Source organism: Homalodisca vitripennis, chromosome 5 (genome assembly GCF_021130785.1).
Source record: "Homalodisca vitripennis isolate AUS2020 chromosome 5, UT_GWSS_2.1, whole genome shotgun sequence".
Taxonomy (NCBI): Eukaryota; Metazoa; Arthropoda; class Insecta; order Hemiptera; family Cicadellidae; genus Homalodisca; species Homalodisca vitripennis.
In genome coordinates this window covers 176,961,975-176,989,928 of record NC_060211.1, presented here as the reverse complement: position 1 = coordinate 176,989,928, position 27,954 = coordinate 176,961,975, and the positions used below count along the sequence as shown (strand labels likewise).

At 36.1% G+C, this 27,954-nt stretch overlaps 1 protein-coding gene across 1 annotated transcript in view; it reads right to left on the bottom strand.

Annotated features, from left to right (window-relative positions):
• Nucleotides 1-6,676: 6,676 nt before the first annotated feature.
• LOC124363226 (SET domain-containing protein SmydA-8-like) overlaps nucleotides 6,677-27,954 on the bottom strand; it is a 32,107-nt gene continuing 10,829 nt past the window's right edge. Inside the window, exons 6-8 of the mRNA XM_046818393.1 lie at nucleotides 14,027-14,259; nucleotides 8,467-8,726; nucleotides 6,677-6,978 (exon numbers count right to left, since the gene is read on the bottom strand). Coding sequence (XP_046674349.1) covers nucleotides 6,734-6,978; nucleotides 8,467-8,726; nucleotides 14,027-14,259 — 738 coding nt within the window. The 3' untranslated portion in view covers nucleotides 6,677-6,733. The remainder of the gene's footprint in view (nucleotides 6,979-8,466; nucleotides 8,727-14,026; nucleotides 14,260-27,954) is intronic.

Below are 27,954 nucleotides of genomic sequence, written 5' to 3'. Positions count from 1 at the left end.
GGCCAGTCCAGAAATTCACTTATGGTGTAGAACGGTCGTTGGAGCAACCAAGCTTGAAGTTTTTTCTTTAAGATAATTGGGTCAGCTCTCTTGATTGTGTCAGGAAGGATGTTGAAAAACTTGCCTCCAGCATATGAAGGCTTTGATTGAAAGCAACCACTGTGGTGAATCGGCAGAGCAAAGTCTGTGGCATTTCTGGTTTGGTAGGTGTGAGTGTCCATGTGGCGTTGCAGTTGTCTTGAGAATGCCAGGTAGATCACTTCCAGCAGGTAGATGTTAGTGACTATCAATATTCCCATTTCTTTAAAAGCACTCCTGCAGCTGTGTCTCCAGTCAAAATCAGCCAGTATTCTTATAACCTTTTTTTGAATGATGAGAACACGCTCCAGGTTGCCACTCGCCGCCGTAGCGCCCCACAAGACAGTGCCATATCTGAGATAGGACTCGAATAGAGAGTTGTAAGCTGTTCTCACTGTATCCTCTGTGCCGTCATGCTTGATTCTTCAAACTGTAAAGATGGCACTACTCAGTCTGGCGCACAATTTATCAACATGGTCCAAGATATTCTGTTGTCGACCACAACACCAAGATGCTCCACTGAATTTACAGAGTCCAGGTTGGGGAATCCTGACAATTAATTGTTCTTTCAAGCTGCCAAGAGTCATTGCTTTCGTCTTTGATTCATTAAAAACAAGGTCGTTCACTGCACAGTACTCAATAGCAACATTCAACGCAATGTATGACTGTACTTCAAGTGCTCTCTATTCTTTCCAGAAATCAAAAGAACCGTGTCATCAGCATACATTATGGTGTTACTGTAGGGTTCCATGTATGCTGGAAAGTCAGATGTAAAGAGGACAAACAGAACAGGCCCTAGGACAGAACCCTGTGGTACACCTCTCTTTACAGTGAGTCTATTGGATCTATACGAGACCTTTATTCCTTTCATGCTCTGCTTAAGTTTAACCAGTTGGTCTCGATCCTTCAAATAGTGTGCAAACCATGACAAAGCAGTGTTCCTAAAGCCCAAGTATTCAAGCTTAGTCAGTATCATTGCATGATCCAAGCATTCAAAGGCCTTACTTAAGTCCAAGTAGAAACCTACGACGCTTTCACCTTCCTCGATCTTATTTATCATGTGTTCTACAAGATCTGCGAGTGCAGTTGTAGTAGACTTTTTGCTGGGTGAACCCATGTTGCCCTGATAAAAGTAGGTTATTTGCCTCCAGATGGACCGATATTCTTGCCAGTATTATTTTCTTTATCAACTTGGAGAATGTAGGCACCAACGAAATGGGTCTGTAGTTTTCTAACTTGTGTCTGCTGCCCTTCTTATGTAGGGGTACAACTTTAGAGGTCTTCATTTTACTCGGAAATAGACCCTGGCCAAGGCTGAGATTGCAAACATGTAACAATGGAGTCAATAATTCATAACGGCAGTACTTGAGCATCACTGAAGAGAAATCGTCCAGGCCAGTAGATGTCTTGCTTTTCATTGATGAGATAATCCCAAGTAGCTCTTTCCCAGATGTTGGAGCCCATGTTGACTGGGACTCTCCACCTCCCAGTCTTTGAACTGAAAGCGATGTCCACCCACCCTCTCCAGGATTCGCCTTCAATGTCTCCTCTGCAATAGTGGTAAAGTAGGAGTTAAATTGGTTGGCAATATCAACAGGCTCAGTCAGCGATAAATCTCCAAACTCTAGGCATCTAATGTATGTTGGGACTATCTTGTTTTCACGTACTCAGTTAGTTGTGTGTAATATTATTTTCAAGGGGGGAAAAGCGAAGAAGAGTAGACTGGATTTATTTTAATAATCATGATTATTTATTACACAGTATAAAACATTCACTGATGAAAACCAAACGTTAGAAAATTAACAGTTAGTACTTTCTCGTATTAAACGATGAAACACAGCTTTAAGAAATACATTCCCAACTGATTAATAAGAGTTGATTCATGACTATTTTCCCCAAAATTATTGTTTGCTAAACAAAGATCTCTGTTAAACAAAGAACCCTTGAAATATGTAAACATCTTTGTAAGAGATCCGGACTGTTTTCGCACACTCTGAGTCTGCTGCCAGTGATCCGATTGGATGCAGCGGACAGGGCAGAAGTCTAGTAGGCTGACTTCTAAGGGCAGATGTACAGGATAGGATCCGGACTATTTTCACACACTCTTGAGTTCTTTCGCCAGTGATCCAATTGGATGCAGAGGACAGGGCAGAAGTCTGGTAGGTTGACTTCTAGGGAGCAGAGGTACAGGATAGGATCTGGACTGTTTTTGTACACTCTTGAGTTTGCTGCCAGTGATTCAATTGGATGCAGCGTACAAGGCAGAAGTCTAGTAGGTTGACTTCTAGTGAGTAGAGGTACAGGATAGGATCTGGACTGTTTTTTTACACTCTTGAGTTTGCTGCTAGTGATCCAATTGGATGCAGCGTACAAGGCAGAAGTCTAGTAGGTTGACTTCTAGGGAGCAGAGTTACAGGATAGGATCTGGACTGTTTTTGTACACTCTTGAGTTTGCTGCCACTGATCCAATTGGATGCAGCGGACAGGGCAGAAGTCTGGTAGGTTGACTTCTAGGGAGCAGAGGTACAGGATAGGATCCGGACTGTTTTCTCACACTCTTGATTTTGCTGCCAGTGATCCAATTGGATGCAGCGTACAAGGCAGAAGTCTAGTAGGTTGACTTCTAGTGGGTAGAGGTACAGGATAGGATCCGGACTGTTTTCTCACACTCTTGATTTTGCTGCCAGTGATCCAATTGGATGCAGCGTACAAGCAGAAGTCTAGTAGGTTGACTTCTAGTGGGTAGAGGTACAGGATAGGATCTGGACTGTTTTCTCACACTCTTGATTTTGCTGCCAGTGATCCAATTGGATGCAGCGTACAAGGCAGAAGTCTAGTAGGTTGACTTCTAGTGGGTAGAGGTACAGGATAGGATTCTGGACTGTTTTTGTACACTCTTGAGTTTGCTGCCAGTGATCCAATTGGATGCAGCAGCGGACAGGGCAGAAGTCTAGTAGACTGACTTCTAAGGGCAGATGTACAGGATAGGATCCGGACTATTTTCACACACTCTTGAGTTCTTTCGCCAGTGATCCAATTGGATGCAGAGGACAGGGCAGAAGTCTGGTAGGTTGACTTCTAGGGAGCAGAGGTACAGGATAGGAGGATCTGGACTGTTTTTGTACACTCTTGAGTTTGCTGCCAGTGATTCAATTGGATGCAGCGTACAAGGCAGAAGTCTAGTAGGTTGACTTCTAGTGAGTAGAGGTACAGGATAGGATCTGGACTGTTTTTTTACACTCTTGAGTTTGCTGCTAGTGATCCAATTGGATGCAGCGTACAAGGCAGAAGTCTAGTAGGTTGACTTCTAGGGAGCAGAGTTACAGGATAGGATCTGGACTGTTTTTTGTACACTCTTGAGTTTGCTGCCACTGATCCAATTGGATGCAGCGGACAGGGCAGAAGTCTGGTAGGTTGACTTCTAGGGAGCAGAGGTACAGGATAGGATCCGGACTGTTTTCTCACACTCTTGATTTTGCTGCCAGTGATCCAATTGGATGCAGCGTACAAGGCAGAAGTCTAGTAGGTTGACTTCTAGTGGGTAGAGGTACAGGATAGGATCCGGACTGTTTTCTCACACTCTTGATTTTGCTGCCAGTGATCCAATTGGATGCAGCGTACAAGGCAGAAGTCTAGTAGGTTGACTTCTAGTGGGTAGAGGTACAGGATAGGATCCGGACTGTTTTCTCACACTCTTGATTTTGCTGCCAGTGATCCAATTGGATGCAGCGGACAAGGCAGAAGTCTGGTAGGTTGACTTCTAGGGAGCAGAGGTACAGGATAGGATCTGGACTGTTTTTGTACACTCTTGAGTTTGCTGCCAGTGATCCAATTGGATGCAGCGTACAAGCAGAAGTCTAGTAGGTTGACTTCTAGTGGGTAGAGGTACAGGATAGGATCTGGACTGTTTTCTCACACTCTTGATTTTGCTGCCAGTGATCCAATTGGATGCAGCGTACAAGGCAGAAGTCTAGTAGGTTGACTTCTAGTGGGTAGAGGTACAGGATAGGATCTGGACTGTTTTTGTACACTCTTGAGTTTGCTGCCAGTGATCCAATTGGATGCAGCGTACAAGGCAGAAGTCTAGTAGGTTGACTTCTAGTGGGTAGAGGTACAGGATAGGATCCGGACTGTTTTCTCACACTCTTGATTTTGCTGCCAGTGATCCAATTGGATGCAGCGGACAAAGCAGAAGTCTGGTAGGTTGACTTCTAGGGAGCAGAGGTACAGGATAGGATCTGGACTGTTTTTGTACACTCTTGAGTTTGCTGCCAGTGATCCAATTGGATGCAGCGTACAAGGCAGAAGTCTAGTAGGTTGACTTCTAGTGGGTAGAGGTACAGGATAGGATCCGGACTGTTTTCTTACACTCTTGATTTTGCTGCCAGTGATCTAGTAGTTATATACATAAATGCTTTTAACTATGCAGTTCAAAATATATTCATCAACATTAAGAATTTCACTAGACTTTATCTTTCTGTACTTTATAGACAGCCCTCTAACTCCAATTAATTCTTTAAAATTTACTCTGTAGAATGTTAAATGCTTTAGCAAAGTGTACTGTCTTATTTTGTATTGTCTTTCAACGGGATCATTTTTGGTTTGTGTTTAAAATCTACAATTAGTGCAATTGGCTACACTTCTTTCTTACTTGTAGGTGGACATACATGTAATATTATCCGAAAAACAAAAAAGCACTGAACCAAGTGTAGTCAATTATGTTTTCAAATTTGGAAATTTCGTGGCTAAATCTGTCACTTAGTTACTGTTCGCTTTTCAAATTTTGACACATAAGGTTTTTGATATGTCAAAGGTTTAGTGTTATTGAAATCCGTGTTGTGCTTTTCAAATTTTGACACATAAGGTTTTTGATATGTCAAAGGTTTAGTGTTACAGAAATCCGTGTTGTAGACAGTTATTTCCACCTGAGCTGATAAAATTCATCATATTAATGTTACTACCCACTCTATCTCATGTTATAAAGTTTTTTTAGACTCTGTACTTAAACATTTAGAGAGATTCATAAAAATTAATTCTATTGAGAAATTTGTGCTAGTGAGGATTAGTATTGTCCAGGTTCCACTATATCAGTATACAAGATGATGAATCCAGTAAACTGTTAACCTACTTTCAGGTCTTAGAACACAACATTAGTGTTTTGTTTGTTGACACCTGATGGAAAATATCTGTATAAATGATCGTACCTATTAAAATCCTCTATAAGCACAAAGAACTTAACAAGCAAACTGTTTAACTTTTGCACAATATGTTATAGCATTATTTTAGCAAAAGTTATTTATAAAAATATACTGGCTATTTAAAATAAACTGAAAATTAAAAAAAAAATGTTATTGCCAGATGTTGCAAACCTTTCTTAATTATTTTATTTTTCAAGATTTAAAATTCATTCAAAAAGCTATTTAATAAGACTATTTTTCAGTGTATCCAAATTCACTCAGGGAGCTCAAGATCCCCCCCCCAAAAAAAAAGATTTTTAATGACATTCATGAAAATTGCACCCAGCAGTTTGTTTAAAGCTAGAACACATCTATGAGGTCTTAAAGCTCAAACATTTCTGGTTGAAAGATTCCTAAGCCTCTATTTTTGGAGTGTAATTTTTTTTCTAAACCACCCTGTGAATCAGCCCCCCTGAAATAGTTTTCTACATACGCCACTGCTCATTATTTATAACCGTACACAGTTATAGACTTATTAACACATTCACTATGACAAAAGCGCCTTATTGTATACCCTTAATGTAGCAATATTTCATATTTATAAATTTTATTTTAGTTCTTAGGGTTGTGCGGGCGGGTCATAACAAACATCAAAGTCTCCATTCACACCACGTCTTTACATTGCTTACACAATAACCTTCTTGAAATATTTCGGCCTCCTTGTGGTGATTCAACTCGAGTAAACAGATGATTCATTCCAATCACTGATTATTGTGAAAAGTATGTTAAAGAGTAAATCTATTTTGTACTTTCATGTAATATTATGTCCTTAAGAGGAGGCTGTGTGGTAGACATCTTGAGTTTAATACGATAAAACAATGTTAAATCTCTTTGTTAAACACTTTCACACCCTTTATTTTAACTGTAGAATTATGGCATAAATCTGATGAAAAGTTTTTTTCTATGTAACAAACTTTTCAGTTTAATATTTTTGTTTATTGTTCAGAAAAATTCCATACTATTTTGTACTTCATTGTATAAACATTCAAAAAGTACACACTTTACAAGAAAACCTAAAAAATATTATGATGTGCATTTATTAAGCCTTAAAAATCACCTTCCAAAATTAAGGGCACGAATGTATTTGAACTTTAAGATTGTTCTTATGGTGTAAAAATTGAGCAATTTTAACTACAGTTGACTCTTATGAGTGAAATTGACTGAGCTAAGGAAACCATTCAAGAAAACTTATGATGGTTTTCATGATTAACAATTTCACTACGACTCTAGTTATGTACTGACTTTAGGACAGTCAGGATAGTAGTAAGCTGCATCCGTCGCAGTCTGTGTTAAAGTGCAATTTGAAAAATTGCAGTTTTAAAATGTTATTTTGCCATAAGGGAGAATAAACAGTCAGTTAATTTGTGAGATCATATTTACATTTTATGTACAAGCCAGAACAGTACTAAAATTGGATATCATAACATTTTCCCCACCACTGGCTCCCAACTTTTAAGTTGAACCAGGGCGTCTTGTGCAGCTTTTTTGATGCTGCCTTCCTGGGATTTGTCAGACTCAAATTTGAGTATTTTGCAACAGTCTCGGAGATAAGCTGCCACTCTCCTCAGACTCCGGCATAGATCTCCCTTGGATATCTTGTGGTTTTCGAATCTTTGAATAGTGAGAACCATTATTGGTGCATGAAGCTCATACATGGTTAATCCTGGAAAACATATTAGGTCAATGTCAGTCATGATTTACTTTCTAACTACGGTACTTAATTACTGGTTACAATTAAGTCAGAGTAAAATATAATAATTATGTTCCCATCAAAGAAGTAAAAATAAAAAATCGTCTAACCAATGGAGTTTTAGATTTTTGCTTGAATATAGTCTTATCATCCTAATTTGTAAAAATATAATCTTGCGTAATATATTGTAGATGCAGGATTTTATGTTACATAATTTACTCTTTCTCTTTACGACACGATGTTTAATTCACTTATTTATTTATTAGGGTATCTACTGGTCACGGAAGTCAAATCCCGGAAAAGTCACGGATTAAGTCACCGATATATTTGTGTTGAAACCGAATCTCGAGAGCAACTGAATCCGCTGCATAATTAATTATAGGCTGCTTGACAGTATATTTTCTATATTTACGGCCGTGCATCGCCGAGAGTCTGCTGCGTAAAGGGAAGGAAAGCATTACGCAAATTACCGATCACGGAAACATGATTTTCTTGCACATTGTGTATTATAACTCGTAGATAGATAATCTATAAAATTACAAAACTAGGGTGATTTATTAATTAGATTGGTCAGGTTCCGTTATTTCACCCCATGTTTTTAAATCGCTACTATAGCCACGGAATTGATTGTTTTAACTATTTATGATCATAGATGAGTACGGAGGTACTAAACTAGATAGACACTGTTTGTTTTCCTTGACGACGTCTTATCTTATCAGCATCAGGCATGCCCAGACTGTTCTTGTTATCGAAATGAGACGAGTGCCTCCGGCCATGAGCGCGGGCTTCGGCAGCACCTTTGGTGCTGCCCCGCGCTGATGTCAATAAAAGAAAAACATCCCTCGAGATAGTACCTATCAGTAAAATATAAAATTCTAGAGGGGCTGATCAGAAATATAAGTTGAAATGATTAGTTCACCTCAAACAATCAATTCCGTGGCTACAGTAGCGATTTAAAAACATGGGGTGAAATAACGGAACTTGACCAATCTAATTAATAAATCACCCTAGTTTTGTAATTTTGTTGCTTACAGTTCTCTCTCTCTCTCTCTCTCTCTCTCTCTCTCTCTCTCTCTCTCTCTCTCTCTCTCTCTCTCTCTCTCTCTCTATATATATATATATATATATATATATATATATATATATATATATATATATATATAACATACATCACCTGTAGTGTCTGTGGCTAAATGCATCGTTATCGTGCGTTATTTACGAAAAAGCATTGATAGATTAACAAATTATCGTGATTTTGTCAAGAATATTGTGCTTTCAGTTTGAATTTGTCTTGATTGTTTGCAACTATTATTATGCATTAAAAGTTCTTTGCTGAACACTACACACACAAGGTAAGATTATTGTTGGCTGAGCGTTAGCGAAGCCTATAATTCGTGGGGGTGGAAAATTCCATTTCTAAAATGTTAAAACTATGAAGCACGTAAGTATGCCATACTTTACCTCTGGTCCGTGTGAGGCCAGGTTCCAGAACGTCAAACATCTGTAAAATGTCTTCACAAACTTGTTTCTTGCGCTCCAACATGGCCTCTGTCATCTGGTGGATCAGATAACCCGCGGACTTGCCGTACAGCTGGCTCAGTGTGTACTTCAGGCCCAGTATCAGGTAGTGATTTCTGTGCAAGATACCGCTGTAGTGGCGGATACTTATCTCCAGTTCCTCGACATTGTTGTGGTCCAGAGATTTGATTTCCTTATCTATTCTGGGAAACAAAACAAGAAGCTTTATGACTGTGAAGTGTAAACAAATAGGTAAACTATATTTTGGTGACCTGTGTCTGGAGTCAGTGGCGCATAAAGGAAATTATTTCGGAGGGAGGCACACTGGGTGGTGTAGGAGCCCCCAAAAAACCCCAAAATACCCTCCAAAATAGGGGCTCGGGAATCTTCCCCCTGGTAAATTACTGGGCTTTAAGACCTCATAAATGTGTTCTAGCTTAAAACGAACTACTGGGAAACAGGATTTTCCCAGACGTTTGCCATCGTTCAGTGAAACAAGAAATCAGTAACACTACGTCTCGAGATCTGCAGTCGTAGGTGGTTAGTAGACGAATGAAGACGTATTGTGACCTGTATTCCATAGTTCAGTTTTAATGATTAGTGTTGTGTATAGTTTTTTATTAAGTGCATGTTTATAGAGTTTAGTGAAGTTTACAAACAACATGGTGGTTGTGATTCCTGCCTTAGGCGTGCCACAACGCTTTGGTAAGATTTGTTTATTTTAACCTAGTTTGTAATTATGTATTAAGTTAGTTCTTTACCTGAAGAAGAGATCAGATTGCAGATCTCGAAACGAAGTGTTACTGATTTCTTGTTTCACTGAACGATGGCAAACGTCCGGAAAAATCCTGTTTCCTTCACAATCCTTCCATCGTCAAAAATCATCTTCAAACAAAGGAACTACTGGGTTCAATTTTTATGTTCGTCTTTCAAAATTCTGTGGGAGGTGCTTATGCCCCCCTCCTGAGCCCACCTTTATACGCCCATGCCGACAGTGACCTAGTTCTAGGAATCATCACATCCATCAGCCCTAGTACATGTAAACAGCATCTGTAGTCGCATAGATATCTAATATATAAAAATGAAACTGTTCGTGTGTAACAGCATCACTCACAAACGGCTGGACGGATTCGCCTAATTTTTTTTAAAATTTGTTCGTCTTGATCTGTAGAAGGTTATAGGGTACTTTTTATCCCTTTCCCGATTCAGGATTCCGCCCCACTGGTTACAGAAATACCCGTAAGAAATGCATTGCAGCAAACATATGTTATTAAGTGAAAGAGTCTTTTCAAATTTTTAATCAGCTGTTCTTTGTAAACATATATAATGCGACAAAAAATATATTTATATATAAATTTCTTTACACTTATAGTTTTAAAGCATAGAGTAAGCTTAAGAGAAACGACAAATTTTGTTTAAACTGTTTCTGCAATCATAATATATAAAAATGAATGTTTGTGTGTTTGTCCTTTATAGACTCAGAAACTATTGGACCGATCACTATGAAAATTTGTATTTTTCTATGTAGAAGGTTTATACGCAATGCCCATTGATGTAACTAACCACCAGGCTGTACTGCAAGATATAAAAGTTATCAAAGCGCCTGCACATTATAAACTGCAATTACAACACAGTAGTTACGTATATTAAAATATCCAAACACTATTTGAAGGCAAAGAAATATACGGGCAAAGCTTAAGAGACGCGTGCGAAGCCGCGGGAAACAGCTAGTTTGTTATACATAAAAAAACTAGGCTATAATGTTATAATTTTGATAAGAGCACAAGGAAAATGTAAATTTATTATTAAACATTGTTTTACATATCATAAATATATAATAGTTATTAAAATAACGCACATTATATATTACAATATATTTTTAAGAGATCACTCTATTTATTATGAATATTTGTAATATGTCAACTGAATATTACAGTACAGTGTTCTAGAATAAACCTATTTTGTGTATATGTTTTAGAATACATATTTTAAGTTGTCCGTGTAATATTTCAATTGAGTATAATAGTTCTGATTGTCTTAATTATTGATAAAATCGTAACATTCAAAAGCCTAAGATAACCATTTTTGAATCTGCAATTTCCCCACTCCCAACACAATCAACTGGTCTCTTGATGTCACAGTATCAGGATTCCGGTCTATATTATCGTCTGGCCTTGCTGTGAATGCGTAAGACAATACCTTTTATCCCACTTTTGGCTTATTACTACATTGCATACACAGTAGATCCAACACATAGTCTAAAAAATTATACATTTAAGTTCTCAAAAGAAGAATATTTAACTTATTGAAAATTTTATGACAAATAGTTGATGTTTATCAAAACCCAAACTCTGTATCAAATTGATAAGTACAGTAGGTTATTCCATATTCAGACAGGGGGCTCTAGCCCCTCCAGAAATTTTGAAAGAATGTTACAATTAAACCCCTTAGTTTGTTTTAAGCTACAAAAATTTTACTTAGACTGACAACTCAACAATTTTCTGGGAGAAGATTTCCAAGTCCTTGTTTTTGGAGATCATTTGGTACTTTGTTATTATCTGGAGGCCACTATTTTTAGAAGTTTTTTTACCAAGGACTTAAAAATACTAACTTATTAGAAAGAAAAGACTATATTTGACGTACTGTGAAAATTACAAGTCATTATGGCTATTTATTTACTATTTGTTGTATATACTGTATATGGAAATGAATGTTTGTCTGTATGTCCTTTATTTGTATGTATATGTATTTTTTCACGGAGAAGGTATAAACCTTCTGCTATGCCCTTTGATGTAACTCGCCATCAGACGGCACTGCAAAATAAAAGTTTTCAAAGCGCCTGCACATTACAAACTGCAATTACGAGACAATTACGTGTATTAAATAGGTAGCCAAACACTATTTGAAGGCGCTAAGTTGTTGCATATTTGTGTTTAAAATAAACATCAGTTTGAACTTAAGTGTTAGACCACTTTGTAATAAAGTACATGTGCATGTATAATGGCTATAAACATACACTTTTACACATTTCCTTGATCATTGCAACAAGGCAAACTCTACATCGACGTTAGAAATATAATTAACTTGTACCAGAAGCTCTTATACACGGGCAACGCCGCGCGAAACAACTAGTTAAGCTATATAATTAAGTTTACATTAGGCTATAAAACGTATATAACTAGTAGTACTTAAGTTAAAGATAACATATACGAGCGCTCAAGTGATCTGATCTTGAATTTGGGTACTATCTCGCGAGGGGTGTTCTTTTTTCGCCCAGCCCGCACTGATCTCTGGGCATTTCCGATTGGTACTTTCCCGACCTCAGATCACGTTGGCGCATCCCTCGAGATAGCACCTAAATTCAAGCTCAGATCACGTGAGTGCTCATTAAATTTGTATATATTTATTTAATACGTACATATGGTATGTACCTACCTACATTTTACAAGCTTCTTCTTAGATTTATAAACAAACACTCCAATAATTATGAAATTTTATTTTTGTGTTCAAGGAACACATCACCAGACCCACATCACTGAAATAAAAGTGGTTAAAGTAGTAATACAAACAATTTAGACTTAAATAAACACACGTTATTAAAAATACAAAGGGATAAAAAAGACCAAGAAGTAGGCCTATGTCTACTGTATATGTAAGAATTAATGAACAATTAGATCGAAGGCAGTAACGGTGAATTTTTGAAAAGGTCCAGCCTCATTATTTACTAAATAATTTTGGTTCTTCTGTATCAAAATCGTTTAGCAAGCATCGAGGAATTTTTATTTTGGATTTATTTTAATAATTTGACTTGTGAAAAGCAGTGTCCAGTATGAAGTGCATGTGAAGTTGCCATGGCCGATCTTTCCTTTTGTTGATATTTCAGACATGCTTTATGTTCCTTGACTCTCTTTTTGATCTTCATTTTTGTTTGGCCCATGCATTTTAAATTACAGTTGCCACATTTAAGTTGATAGATTCCAGATTTGTCATCAACATCTATCTTATTCTTTGGATTTCCTAATATATTTTTAGTTTGATTTTGGAATTTGAGGTACTATTGGCATGATTTTTAAAACTTTCAATAATTTCTGTCGTTCAATTGTTGTAAGAAACAGTGATCAAATTTTCAGGTTCTTTGCGTTCAGTCTGATAGAGAACTTCTTACAATAATTTTCTTTTTCTTTTTTATCATGTCAATAATTTCAGTTTCATATAGCCATTAAATAATGCAATTTCCTTAATTTTCTTTATCTCTTTCTTACAATTTTCCGTTGACAAACGAAAGGCCTCACAAAATTAAAATTAAATTATAACTGGAGCGTTTGTTTATAGGTAAATTAAGTATGAATCTACCTACTTGTACAGCGTAATAACGATAGCGTAATAGTAGATAGGGACAGAGAGGCCTCACTATTCGCAGACACCGCTTCGTTTAGGTAGGCAGAAAATAAGAACCAAAAGCCATAATGACTTGTAATTTTCACCGTACGTCAAATACAGTCTATTCTATCCAATAAGGTAGTGTGTTTAGGTCCTCGGTGAAAAAACTCCCAAAAATAGTGGTCTCCAGATAATAATAAAGTAAAATACTTGCCAAAAACAAGGACTCGGGAATCTTCTCTCAGGAAATTGTTCAACTGTCAGTCCAGTATTTTTTGTAGCTTTAACTATTCTGCAGGGTTCAATTGTAACAATCTTTCAAAATTTCTGGGGGGGTGCTAGAGCCCCCTCTTATATACGCCCCTGTCTGAATTTGGAATAACCTACTTATTAATCTGATACGCAATCTGAGTTTTAATAAGCATCAACCGTTTGTGATAAAATCTTTAATAATTGAAATATTCTTATTTTGAGAACTTAAAATGTATATCGACAAAATGAAATGTACTTTTTACAGTAGGCTAAGTCAAATAAATTTTGTTTAATAATGTAGATGTTTAGGTCCTCGGTGAAAAAACTCCCAAAAAATAGTGGTCTCCAGATAATAATAAAGTACCAAATACTTGCCAAAAACAAAGACTCGGGAATCTTCCGGGAAATTGTTGAGCTGTCAGTCTTAGTACATTTTTTGTAGCTTAAACCAATCTAGAGGTTTCAATTGTAACATTCTTTCAAAATTTCTGGGGGGCTAGAGCCCCCTGAACTCCCTCTTATATACGCCCCTGTCTGAATTTGGAATAACCTACTTATTAATCTGATACGCAATCTGAGTTTTGATAAGCATAAACCATTTGTGATAAAATCTTTAATAATTGAAATATTTACAGTAAGTCAAATAACATTTCTTTTAGTAATGTAGATTTTTGGGTCCCCGGTAAGAAAGTATCTTCAAAAAAGTGGCCTCCGGTGTGTCAGCTCCCTCCGAAATAATTTTCATAATACCAGGAATCGGTATTCTGTGACTCCCACAGAAATGAGTCACCCAAACTCTCAAATGACAGAAGGTGTAACCGACCATTAGGCCAGTGAGCTGTGAGAGAGCCTGTGCCAAGCTGTAATGTACCTAGTGACAACGGTGTCGACCTCGGCGGCGGCCAGAGAGGCGTGGCACTGATCATTATCGCAGCGCCAAGTGGAGTCCAGTGACAGCGGCTCGGTAGGAACCAGGTGTCCACTGCCGCACTCACACCTCAGGGAACTCACGTGTGTACCCAGCTCAGTCGGGTCCTGGCACCGCTTGCACTCGCAATCAAAGAACTTACACTGTTTTAGGTGTTCCCTGCGACTTCTCGTTCCCTGAAGCAAAAAATACAATACACGTCCTTACAAAATGATTACTTTTTAATTTGGTGATTTTGAAACCAAAACTTTTGAAATAAAAAAAATGTAAATGAATTTTTGTCTTTATTTTGTTTTAATTTGACAATTTTAAATGTAAAAATTTTTTTTTAATTTTTACAATATTTTAATTTTTAAAATTGTTTAATTGTTAAAATTTAATAAATAATTGTAGTTTTGAAAATTTTTAAATTAAAACAATTTCCTTTAATTTTAAAATTGTTTAATCTACTTATTTATGTATTAATTAATTATTAACTGAATCATATATTAATTTTTTAATTTGTTTAAAACTTGTAATTAAAAAATTGTAGTTTTGAAATCTTTTTTATTAAAACATGTTTTCAATTTTTAAAATTTTTTGTACAAATGTGGTCGAAAATTATACTTAATAGAACTATGTCAGAAATAAAGTGTTAATGTGCTGTTAATTTTAAACTCCTGTCATAAAATATAGGCATATGCACGTAACTAACACACAGGGTTTTGTTTTAGCACACAAGGACTCGATTTGAGCTCTAACAATATTTTCAATGTTATAGTCCTGAACTGTGAATTGACTATTAACATTAACACATGCCTTCATCAAACAGTAGTCATAACGCTACTATAGTTCATACTTCTAGTGAGTCATCTTTTGGCGCCAATAAGTAAGTATTAAAGTCGAGGATTATCCATTTGGAATCGTCATAATTAATCCTCGATTTGAATACCTATTGGTGCCAGATGATTACTCACTAGAGGTCAAAAACTGTGTTAATGTTAATAATGTAACAAAGACAAAGCTGAGCACACATAATCAGCAATGTTATTAGGGGTATCGCGGATAATAAATAAATTCAATTTTTCCAAGAAGATATTCATTGTTTATTAAGTACATTGCAGATTCAATATAGTCCAAGTGAGAAATCGATATAGCTGATCGTCAGCCACTTTAGTTTTGGAATGAAAAAAAAAAAAAATATCTATTTATTTGAGGTGACATCAGGGCTGTTAGGGGTGATTTGGTGGGGGTTGAAATGGGAAGATATAAATCCCAAATAATTTTTTTCATTATTTGGGATTGATATCTTCCCATTTCTTTTCATTTCTTTTGAAATGGGAAGATATCAATTCCAAATAATTTTCCGAATCGTTTTCCCATCCACGCATTCTGCATCCCTAGTGTGGATACCCATGAATAAAAGTAGGAAATGGTCTTTAGGATAGAATGGGGGGGGGGGCATCACACAGATAAGATAAGATTTGTATTGATCATTAAACATTACATGCAATAGATCACGTCAGAATACTTATACTAACAGTAAAATATTATCAAAACAATTTAAATTAAACACTCATTGATAGAAGACACAATAGTTTACATGTAAAAGTGTATTTTAATAATACAATAATGCAGTGCTTAATTTCTAAAATTTTAGGTGTGGGAACTCTTAAAGCGGGAAGCTCAGACCGGTGGGTATGGAATACACCCCAGGAAGGAGGGGGGCCCTCACCCAGGAAAACTTTTGAAAATTATAACTGTAAACCTTTGTTTTTAGGCCACCCAGACATAATAATACATTCATTTTTATAAAAAATACCAAGTGATATTTTAATGTTGTTTATTTTCTTTAAGGTGCTTGATTAGGATGTAAGAAAATAAAAACATGAATTTAAATTATTGAGTTTACTCTCTACTCTACTCTACTCCATTAACACCTTTGTTGCCTACTTTAAATTTCCCAGAAATATTTGGTTTTGATTTCATTGACCCATTTTGTTTGAATCAATGAAGCTCGCCAATATTAATTTTTTTAATGAATGGTAAAATAAAAAACAAATTGAGCCTTATTCACAGTTTTTATTTATACACATTACAGTAGTAATAATAATACATATTAATATGTAAATGGATGTTTGTTAATATAACAGCTTTTTTACAAGTTTGCATATTTTACAAAAAAAATTGCATACCTTATGGTACAAAACAATATTAATACATTCAAAATAAACCAACTTCTTGGAAAGGAAAAGGAAGCGTTTAATTACACACAAAATAAATGACACACAGAGTGGAGTAACACGGTTTTCATTTTTTTAAAATTTAGTGTAGTTTTAAAAAGTTAAGGTTGATTATTTTATTTGCTTATTAGTTATTATAACAAATATGTACGGATTTGTAGTATAATATTGTAAGGCAATGCCAAGACTGTTGGTAAACTTAGTTTTAGTTGTTTGTTAATATTTTAAAGTGAAAACTACAAAGAAACAAAAACAACAATACACAAAACTAACTGTAAGTACAAAAAAAGAACTCAGAAACTTGAGTTCAGAACACAACTATAAGTTAGGCATAGGCTAGTTTATTTTAATGAAAACTTAATGTTCTGAAATTCTAAAAGATATTTAAAAAACAGGTTTAGGAAAAAAGTTCCCACAATGCAATGCTGTCTTCATGGTAAGTTTTCTGCCCTCGTTGTTTTGACTTGGTGTCAAGTGCAGAATGGTGTCCCTTCGCCAGCCAGGTTTTGACGTGTCGCTCGGGATTGTATCTAGCCACAGGAGGTCCTAGGAGCCTGATCCGCAATTAAATCGCAAACAGTGCTAATGTAGAGTGAAGATCTAAGAGGAGACATAAATTAGATTCATTGCAGAAAACCCACGTTTCACATTCAGCACTAGACACTGCAATACTATTTATGATGGAAATCAGTTTCTTAAAACGACGGCGGTTGCTCTAGAATAGTAGGTTTCTCTCCACTTAACATAGGCTTCAGTCCCTGCTTGAAGTGTCTGAAGTCTCTAATTATATCCTGAGAGCTGCTAATCTTAAATCTATCGCAGATTCGCTGGATCCCACATTTCTCCGTAGGTGATGGATAAGTCTTTTGGCCAATACATGGGGTGGATCACTTTGATGTCATTCATGATTTTTGGTGTAGTTGTTTCAGCCGCCGCATTTGAAGATGATGATAGCAACCTTGAAGTCAAGTTGTTTAGCGAGGCTCCGATAGAACTGTTTTTATGGAATACTGGGTATCTTGGATCCTTACACAAAGTTTAACATCTTGAAACATCAAATCGTCAATAGCAATTTTAGCTTCCACTGAACGTCTACCCATGTTTTCAACTCGGTTTTCAAACACTTTGATTAACAGTGTTACATCACTGTGGGCTTGGATAAGGTTGAGGCTTGATTTTTGAAGCTGTAAGGACAAATCCGATAACTCTTCTAGAGCATCGAACATCAATGCCAGATTGTGTACAAAAGTTGTAGAAGATAATGTAACTACAAAGCCCTTTGTAAGTTGAACGTTGCTTCGAGTCCCTTTGTTTGTCTTCAGATGCTTCAATGAAATGATTTGTACAAAGCTTTTAAAATCTGTTCAAACTGCTTTCACCGCCATTAAGCTGGAGGCTACCCAACGAGTATCTAAAACACGGCCGATTTTCAACATTTGCTCCTCTAGTCCTTTAGCAACTTCTGCCAACTCCCTGCTGTTTTTCGGTGAACAAACTAAACATGTTTCTAATTTTATCCATGAATATCTTAAAATGATTTGATTCCAGCTACTTCTTCTATGGAATCGTGCACGGCAAGCTCTAAACGATGGTTCAAACAATGCCAAATGAACAAGTTGGGGAACGTTTCAGTAAGCTGTATAGCAAGGCCAGATTTCTTGCCTAGTAGCACTGAAGCACCATCACAAGTTAGAGCAATCATATGGTTTGCTCTAACCCACCCACCAACCTGGATACTATTTTGACCGACGAGGAAGTCGAAGGGGAATGGTAATCGCAATTATCCTCATTGATCCCGATTGCGTCTTCTTTTTTTATCTTGATCAACAATTGAAGTTTGTAGTCAATGCTTCCGAACTGCAGTTCTCATTATTCGCATAACCTTTTTTTGTTTCTTTAGGGTTAGGTTTAAAAGAAATCAACAATTTTTTCTGGTAGTCATAGTCAATTAGGAAACTATTTAGCTGCACCAGCACTAATAAGCATAAACACGAACACAATCAACGACCTGCACATCAAAAAACGAACTTAAGCGTGATGGGATGCGATGCAACTTGTAACTTAAACGCGAAAACACACCCAAGGTCAAGTCAACTAGTCAACACACTTGTGATCACTGGGGCGGTTGCGCGGTGAAGGAATGGAGGGGGAAAAGGAAGGGGGTGGGGTGGGTATTGCTTTGTTATTGAGAGGCGCAGCCGCGCATGCGCGAACTAGGATGACTCGCCCGTCACCTTCCTCCTGCCTGATTCCGTGCAAGACTCATCACAGCACAGCTCACACAACTGCTTGTACGGGCGCTTACTATCTGCTTACGAGTCACTCGCAAACAAAGCATAGCATAATATTGATCCTACCTACAATTTTTTTAAACTAAAACTTGTACTCGTAGTTTTAAAAGCGTTTCCCTTGCGTTCCGGCACTCTTGGGAGGTAAGGGAACGCCGTTCCCTTGCGTTCCCACTGAAATTAACCACTGCAATAATGTTAGTCAGACAAAAGTGTACTATGTAGCAGAACAATACACTAAAAAACTATCTCACTGATGTCAGATGAATAAAACTCTGATAAGTCATAAAATGGCCTTTCTACCAGCCTAGAGGGACATACGCCACTGTTGTACTCGTTGATGGCTGTGTAGAAAAGAAGTTTCATTCAAAATTTCAAGTCTATACCTCAACTAAGAGAAGTATATACTCTTAGAACATGATTTCAGGTTGAGAGACATCCTGTGAATTGATAGATAAGCCAGAAGAGAGATTTTACCAGCTCCTTAACAGATCGACTTTGCTGGCACTCAGTCAAATCCCATGGAGAGACACGCATCGTACTCAAACTTGGCCTTGCTTTAAGTCAATTCGTTCTCAAGTTATTCTTGGACAGACAGACAGAAGAGGAATTAATCCAACCTGTGAGTGAGTCTTCACTAACGCTCAGCCAACAAGACCACATACGTTGAAGTAATGGGAGAAAGACCAGCAGGACTTCCATCAAATATTTCGAGCATATAATAATTGTAACAATAAACTATAGTGCAAGATATATGTCATTGCAAGTCTGGCCGTATGGGCAGTTACAGCACCCCACTCCCCCCTCACCATGTGGCGTTGCCACATTGTCATATTAGCTGATTCGCAATACGAGGCGACTCGATGACGTCTCGCTTTGTTCCGGTTGTTTACAACCGTTTTGTTCTTCGGCGTTCGATTATTCTGCGTGTTTTTATTTTATTATTACTTTTTTCTCCTATTCTGTGTCATAGTTCGAACACGTATTAATTTAAAGTCGTGAAGGTAAAGAATTCAGAAAGATAGATGAGCAGTAACGACCTATCGATTGTTGAATTCAATCGATTATCTCGTCACTAGTTATTATTCCGTTGCAGTTGGCAACACTGCGCCACACTCCAGGCTTGCATTGATGTATCTCGTACTATACTGATAAACTGTATCAAAGTTTAGTTCTGCCGAAGAAAACTTACTACATCGATGTTAGTTACATTCAGTTTAAGATGGTGCAATCGGTTTGATTGGGTATTTTTTAACTTCAAGTCGTAGCTCACTATGGTAACTTTCTTGAAGAGTGCAAAAGTAGAACAAGAGTGTATCACTGTACAAGGAATCACAGCCTTCCCAGGAAGAAGTTCACCTAATTTTGTAATCGCACCCAAAATAAAATCGGATGAATATATAAGCACTAATTTCTTTTAGTACATACATGAATTAAAACTATTGGAAGTGATATGTTTTTAACGAATTAAGGGAATTATACAGTATATTTAATAAAGTGTAATTTTAAAAAATAAGTGTTTTCTTATCTTTCTCAAGGAGAATTAATTTTGGTACTTTGGTATTATCCGGAGCCCACTCTATTTTGTATTTAGTAATTGTTTTTACGCGATATAAGTAGATTAAATTAGGTTATCATAAATATGTAACAGAAGTGCGGAGCCACCTAAGCCAGCAACGATAGCCAAGGGAATTCCTGATCGGTACTCTCGCGATCTCAGATCACGTGCCAGATACTCCAAAGTGATCTGGTGTCGGAAAAGGTCGACGATCTGGCTCGTGATCTGCTGAAGTTGGGGAAGTACTGATCGGAAATGCCCTTGATATCAGTGCAGGCTTCGGTCCCCGATCTTCTGCAAAAAAACATCCTTCGAGATAGTACTTAACTTCAATCTCAAATCACGTTAGTGCTAGTAAATGTTAAATTAACTTTTTGAGGTAACTACTTCTTTTGGTGGGCTATAAATGTATGTTTTAAACGTGGGGGGAACCTTCGTTTCGCGTCACGGAACGAAGAGTCACGCTTGTTCGCTCTGTAGCCGCTAGGGCGGAACTATCGCGGTCATTTTGGTGTCAGGCAGGGCGTTTCTCCGTTCAGTGGCTGCCCGGACGCGCTTGTGAGAGGTTACTGTTGCTCCTCATTGCAGTGACTACTTCATTTGGTGGGCTATAGATTGGTTTGAATAATCTCTGAACTACTTATTTGTTAGTTAAGGAATCGAACGTAAAATTGATTAACTTACTGCATCATTTAATAGCAATATTTAAAGCTCAATAAAACATATTTAGCAAGATTTTATTCCAGAGTTGTTATTTCTTATTTCAGTTATCATGAATCCATAATTTCATTTTTGTAATGTAATGACAAAGAAAATGAAGTAATTATTTCGAAAATGATTTTGACCAAAATACAGAAACTAATATAAACGATAATATTGAAATGTATAAATATTTATTATTGTAATATTTAGAGGTCAGTGATCATTGTAATATATAAAATGTAAAAATATATTACAAAAATATGTATAAAACGAATAGAAAATAATATAGACTTTTATGTTGCATAATTGAGTGTCCCATATTTAAAATACAAAAAAATAATCATTTAATAATAAATTAGCAAACGTACTTTTTCACAAGATATATATTCACACCCCATTATAAGAAGTAGTCACTTCTGTCGGTCAGTCCCGCGACCACTTTTAAATTTTTTTCTATTCATAATAAGTACGTATTTATTTACCTTCTTACATAACCTAATAATACACAGTAGATAGGGACAGAGTGGCCTCCGGATTATACCGAAGTACCTGATTTTTTACAGATAGAAACTCGTTATTGCCTTTATTCAGAGAATTGCGCAGTATTGCGTTTTATCGAAAGAACACAAACACGATCTCATAACTTGAAAGGATGAGGAAAATTCTATTGTATTTGAGAAGCTGCAAAGTAATTAACTCGGGAAGTATCCCTTTCTTCGTGGAAACGAAGAAAATGTTTTATTGTAATATAATATTGGACACTTTCATTATTTGCGAATCGTGTATACTAAAACGCCCAATGTACTTTTTAATGTTGAAAATCGTTCTTAAAGTATAAGTACATTATTTACTGCGAAAACATTTTGAGTCAAGTAGCTTATAACGTCTAGAGAAATCTGCGGTGCGAACTAAAACGTTCTGAGGCACATACTTACAACCTTTTAGTTTTGCTTGGCTTCATTGAGTGCATTGCGAACAGCTGATTTTAAACAGCTGTAACTAGAATCCGTTTAAATATTACTAAATGTTAATAAAAACACTACTTTTTCCAAATTGTTTATTTTTCGGACAATGTCAAGACTGTGAACCCCAGCTGTGCTGTTTCAGTGTTGTGTCCTTTATTTTAATTTAAAATGTAGTTTTTTTTACCCAATTAGTGGTTAAAACTATATAAAACAGTTCTTAAAACATTTTTGTTCATAATTTACATAAAAATGTTTAGATTTTTTTCGTAATCTTTTTTTTCCAGTACTTTTCCTACAACTAACCTTACCCGTTAACTTTAATTGTTTTCAGTGTTTGTTTACTATTAGTAGTTTTTCAAGTGAGAAGGTAATGAATGGACAACTTAAAATTTGCCCCTTCAAACAACTCAAACTGTTTGGATTTTGATACCATAACTAATGATCACAATTATTGTTCTAATAAGCAAACAATGAACATCATTTCAGGAAAAACTATTTCTAATGACGATGTCAATAATCAAAACGAGTGGCAAATCGAAACAACTAGAAACAAAAGACATTTGTCAACAGCCAACGTTTCAGATGTTAAGAAACCTTGTAGACCTACAGAGTACGTTGCAAAAACTGCTAGACCTATTGAATTGCACAACAGATTTGAAATGCTGAGTAACGCCAACCTAGGCTCTGAAGAAGAAACGATGAATGACGACAAATGTAGGACGAAGGTGAGGCCTCCACCTATATTTGTCCCCAACATTGTCAACATAAGTAAAATGATGGTAAACATTGAACAAGTAATTAAAAAAGAGTCATATTCATTTAAATGCATAGCTAGAGATAAAGTAAAAATTAACACTGATACTATTGAAGCCTACCGCGCATTAGTCAAACATTTAACTAACATGAAAGTAAACTTCCATACATACCAAATAAAGGGTGACAGAGCTTATAGAGTAGTGCTTAAGAATATGCACTTCTCTACGGAACCCCAGGAAATTAAAACAGCTATAGAAGCTTATAACCACAAAGTTAGGAATGTGTCGAACCTTAGAAGTAGCAAATCTAAAGATCCACTGTCAATTTTTTTTGTAGACCTAGAGCCAGCATCAAACAACAAAGACATTTTTAAAATTGAATTCCTACTAAATGCCAAAATTGTACTTGAGCCCCCTTACAAACGTAATGATGTGGTGCAGTGCAAAAAGTGTCAAAGATATGGGCACACAAAGGCTTACTGCTGGTACCAAAACCGATGTGTAAAATGCGGCTCAGATCTTGATACTAGCAGCTGTAATAAATCTGTAAATGTTCCTCCCAAATGTGTATTATGTGGTGGTGAGCACCCAGCCAACTATAAAGGTTGCTCTATTTACAAAGATATTAAGAAAAAGGCTTTTCCACCTCTAAGACCAGCGTTAAAAAAAGACACTCCTCCTCCAGTGCAAGATCGAGAAGTAGATAGACCTATATCTGTTTGTACTCAAAATTCAACAGGTAATCAGTCTCAACCAGTATCACCAACCTTATCTTATGCTAGAGTGGCATCAGGTCAATCAAATGTAGAAGCAAATCACAATCTGAATCAAATAATTGATGGATTTTTAAATAAGTTCGAAATGATGATGTCTCAACAAGCCCAGCAAATAGGTACATTGATTAACCTATTGACAACTGTCATATCAAAACTAAAATGAATAGATTTTATAGGATTGGACTCTGGAATGCCAATGGCTTGGCCCGACATGGCCAAGATATTCAACTTTTTATTTCAATACACAAAATAGATATTATGTTAATTTCTGAGACCCACTTTACAAACTTAAATTTTTTCAAAATCCCAAATTTTACTTTTTATTCTACAAACCACCCTGACAATACGGCGCATGGAGGTAGCGCTGTGCTAATCAGAAAACAAATAAAACATTATGAATTACCTAGATTTCAAGAAGATCATATTCAAGCTACAAGCATAGTGGTTGAGGACTGGATGGGACCACTTACATTTTCTGGTGTTTACTGTCCCCCGAGGCACAATATTACCAAACTTCAATTCAACGAATTTTTCGAAACTTTAGGGCCTCGTTTTGTAGCAGGTGGTGACTTTAATGCCAAACATGTCATGTGGGGTTCAAGGTTGATTAACCCTAGAGGTAGAAATTTGTTAAATTGCATGAATGACAATCACTTGAGTTACGTATCTACAGGGGAACCAACCTATTGGCCTTCAGATCCCAACAAAATTCCAGATCTTCTTGATTTCTTTGTTACGGGAGGTATTTCTCCTAACTATATGGAGGCTGTTTCATCTCTTGATTTGTCGTCCGATCACTCTCCGGTCATCCTATCAATAAGTTCATCATTTGTATTGAAAGAAAAGGCACCGTCCTTATCGAATAAAGGCACAAACTGGGTGAAGTTTCGTGAAACGTTAAATGACAGTTTAAGTCTTAATATATCACTTAAAACAAGAGAGGAAATAGACAACGCTGTGGAAATTTTTTAATTATACTGTTCAGAAATCTGCTTGGAGTGCAACGCCTGAACTTAATAATACAACGTGTGGCAACATCAATTACCCAATATATATTAAGCAGCACATTGCTCAAAAACGTCGCTTACGAAGAATATGGCAAAATTCTAGAAATGTAAGAGATAAAACAATGTTTAACAGAGCATCAAGACAGTTAAAGATTTTGCTTAAAAACTTAAAAAACATATGGTTTCAAGAATTCACTTCAAATCTCTCCCCAACTGAAGCAACAGACTATTCTTTATGGAAAGTAACAAAAAGCACAAAGAAACCGCAAGTGCCCATTCCTCCAATATCTAAACCAGATGGTTCTTGGGCGAAAAGTAACAGAGAGAAAACTGATTTGTTTGCTGCATATTTTAGTAATGTTTTCAAACCATACCCTGTAGATAACAACTTTGATAATAGACATGTTGTAAGGGAGTTTCTTGATTCACCTAACCAACTCTCACTACCTATTGGCTCCTTTAAACCATCTGAAATATATGATGAGATTAAAAATCTTAATCCCAAAAAGGCCCCTGGTTATGAGTTAATAACAGGTAAGATACTACAAGAGCTTCCTAGGAAAGCCATACTCTTTCTTACCTTCGTATTTAATGCTATTTTGAGGCTTGAATACTTCCCATCACAATGGAAGGTGGCTCAAGTTATTGTTGTTCCTAAGCCAGGAAAACCTCAAAACGAAGTAATGTCGTACAGGCCAATCAGTCTACTACCTATACCTTCTAAATTATTCGAAAAGTTATTTTTAAAACGACTTCAGGTTTTTATAACTGAATGCAATTTAATTCCCAATCATCAGTTTGGTTTCAGAGTGCACCACTCCACTATCGAACAAGTCCATAGAGTAGCTAATATAATAAGGCAAGATTTGGAATCAAGAAAATTTTGTTCTGCAGCATTTCTCGATGTGAGTCAAGCCTTTGACAAAGTGTGGCATGAAGGGCTTCTATTTAAAATAAAAAGTCATCTACCTCACACTGTTTACAACATTATAAAATCTTATTTAGAACGAAGGTATTTTCAAATCAAGTTTGATGATTGTCTTTCAGATCTGAAAGAAATAAACTCTGGTGTACCTCAGGGAAGTGTACTAGGACCAGTGCTGTACTTAATTTTCACTGCAGACATTCCAACTAATCAAAATTCTTTGACAGCAACATTCGCCGATGACACTGCCGTACTGGCATCCCACTCCAACCATGTTGTAGCGTCACAAATTCTACAAACTAACTTAAATTCTATCACAGTTTGGCTTAAAACTTGGAGAATTAAAGTGAATGAAACTAAATCTGTTCACGTCACATTTACGTTGAAACATGACACCTGTCCACCAGTGTTTTTAAACAACATTCAAATTCCTCAAAGAAATGAAGCTAAGTATCTGGGTGTACATCTCGATAGGAAGCTGACTTGGAAACCACACATATGGAACAAAAGGCTCCAATTAAATTCAAAATTCTCAAAACTAAATTGGCTTTTTGGGAACAAATCCCATTTATCAATAGAAAGCAAACTGTTGTTGTACAAGACTGTTCTAAAGCCCATCTGGACGTACGGAATTCAACTGTGGGGAGTTGCTTCTACATCAAATATTGAAATTATACAGCGTTTCCAATCTAAAGTTCTCCGAAAGATATTACAGGCCCCATGGTATGTTCGTAATGAAGTCATTCACAGAGACACGAATATCCCTTTTGTTACTGAAGAAATTCCAAAGTTCTGCATCAAGTATCAAAACAAATTAAACTCTCATCCTAACTACTTGGCTATTAATCTGCTGGACAACAGTGACCATCAATTTCGGCTAAAAAGACATGATTTCTTAAACTTAGCTGATCGATTTTAAAGATGAACAATCTCTTAAATGTTTATGTTAATTAAGGTTAATGAACTTTGATTAACCATGTCCTTAAGATTTATCATCAAATTTACTTATTGTTTGTTGTATATAAACAGATTGTAAATAAATTAAAGTAAAAAAAAAAAAAAAAATTTTCGGACGAGGCCTTTCGAAACCAAAGGTTTCATCTTCAGGCAACTCCACAAATAAATATTTACACATTGTTTGTTACAATTAATATTAAAATAACATATGGTGTAAAAATGTAAATACAAAAATTTTGGAAATATTTCAGCCAGTATGAAAAATTAGATTTGACTAGAGTTTAATTTTTGAATAAATTGCGAAGAAAGAAGATTGGAATTTTCAATAGGGCCCTCTTCATTGTTCATGAGTTTTTCTTTATTTTTGTTTATGTATAGTGTTTCCCAAGCATTCAAGTTCATTGGTTTTGTTATTTCTTTTATTAATTTTAGATTTGTAATTGATGTTCTGTGTCCTGATTCAATGCAGTGCTTGGCTACAGCAGATTTGCCAACTCTTCCATATTTTGTGTGTGATAAATGTTCTTTAAATCGTGTTTTTATTGTTCTTTTTGTTTGTCCAATATAAATTTTGTCACAGTCATCGCATCCAATTTCATAAATTCCCGATTTACTATCATTTGTAATTTTGTCCTTAGGGTTTCCTAAAATTTGGGATAATTTGTTGCTTGTTCTGTGAGTGACAGTTTTATTTGTATGCTTTTTAAAAGTTTTGCATATTTGGTTTGAAAAAGTGCTGTATGTTGTGCAAATAAATTCATATTTTGTGTCTTGAGGTGGTCTTGACCTATGCTGCTATTTAAGAATTTTGTCTGACTCCTTGTGGACCGTCCCCCAAAGAGATTATCCGGTCGGTAATTGAGCAGATGTATGCGTTACTATCACCAGTAAGCACGTGTGAACTTTGGTATTTTTTTATATTGTGGTTTAAAAATTAAAAAAGAGGTTCCAGACTTAATTGACACCCTGTATAACGCTGGCAAACTTCAAAATCCTATTTTCCTTTCAAACCTTTCATCGTCAATAACAAACTTTAAACTAGAACACGAATGGTATGTCCATAACATAAATGCAATGTAAAAAACCTTAAAATGACAAAAATCAGTATACCAATAAACTTTTTAATGTGTAAGCATTAAATTGGAGTTATATAAACTTGTTTGACTCGTTTTGAATTAGGTTCCTGAATACACTATTTTGTACTTAGTTTTATTAATTTTAATAGATTACCGTTTAGGACAATTTTGTATACAATTTTGAATTGTTTTCATTCTAAGTTCGCTATAAAAACCAATACTGAAAATGCAAAATTTTAATCCCTACTTTTGGTATATTTAGTTAGGTTATTGCGACATAGCTCTAAAATGTGAAACTGACAATACTAATGTTTAAATCACATGACCTTATTCGTGTTTAAAATAAAAAGCCTGAATACGACATGGCCGCCAATTTTCAAAACTAACCAAGTTGAAATTAAGTTTTATTTTATGGATAATTATTAAAAATTACAAATTTTTTTACATCCATATTTTATGGACACTGTACCAATATACTAATATGAGTTTCCATTTTTTATGAAAGACAACATATTTATTATGAAAGAAACAAATACGTGTTAAACACCCCCTTCCTCTCCCCCCCTACCGGAGAAGATGATGGCATGTTCCATTTTTCCCCATTACGACTGAGTCACCCTAGCGTAGTTGCGACTCAGCT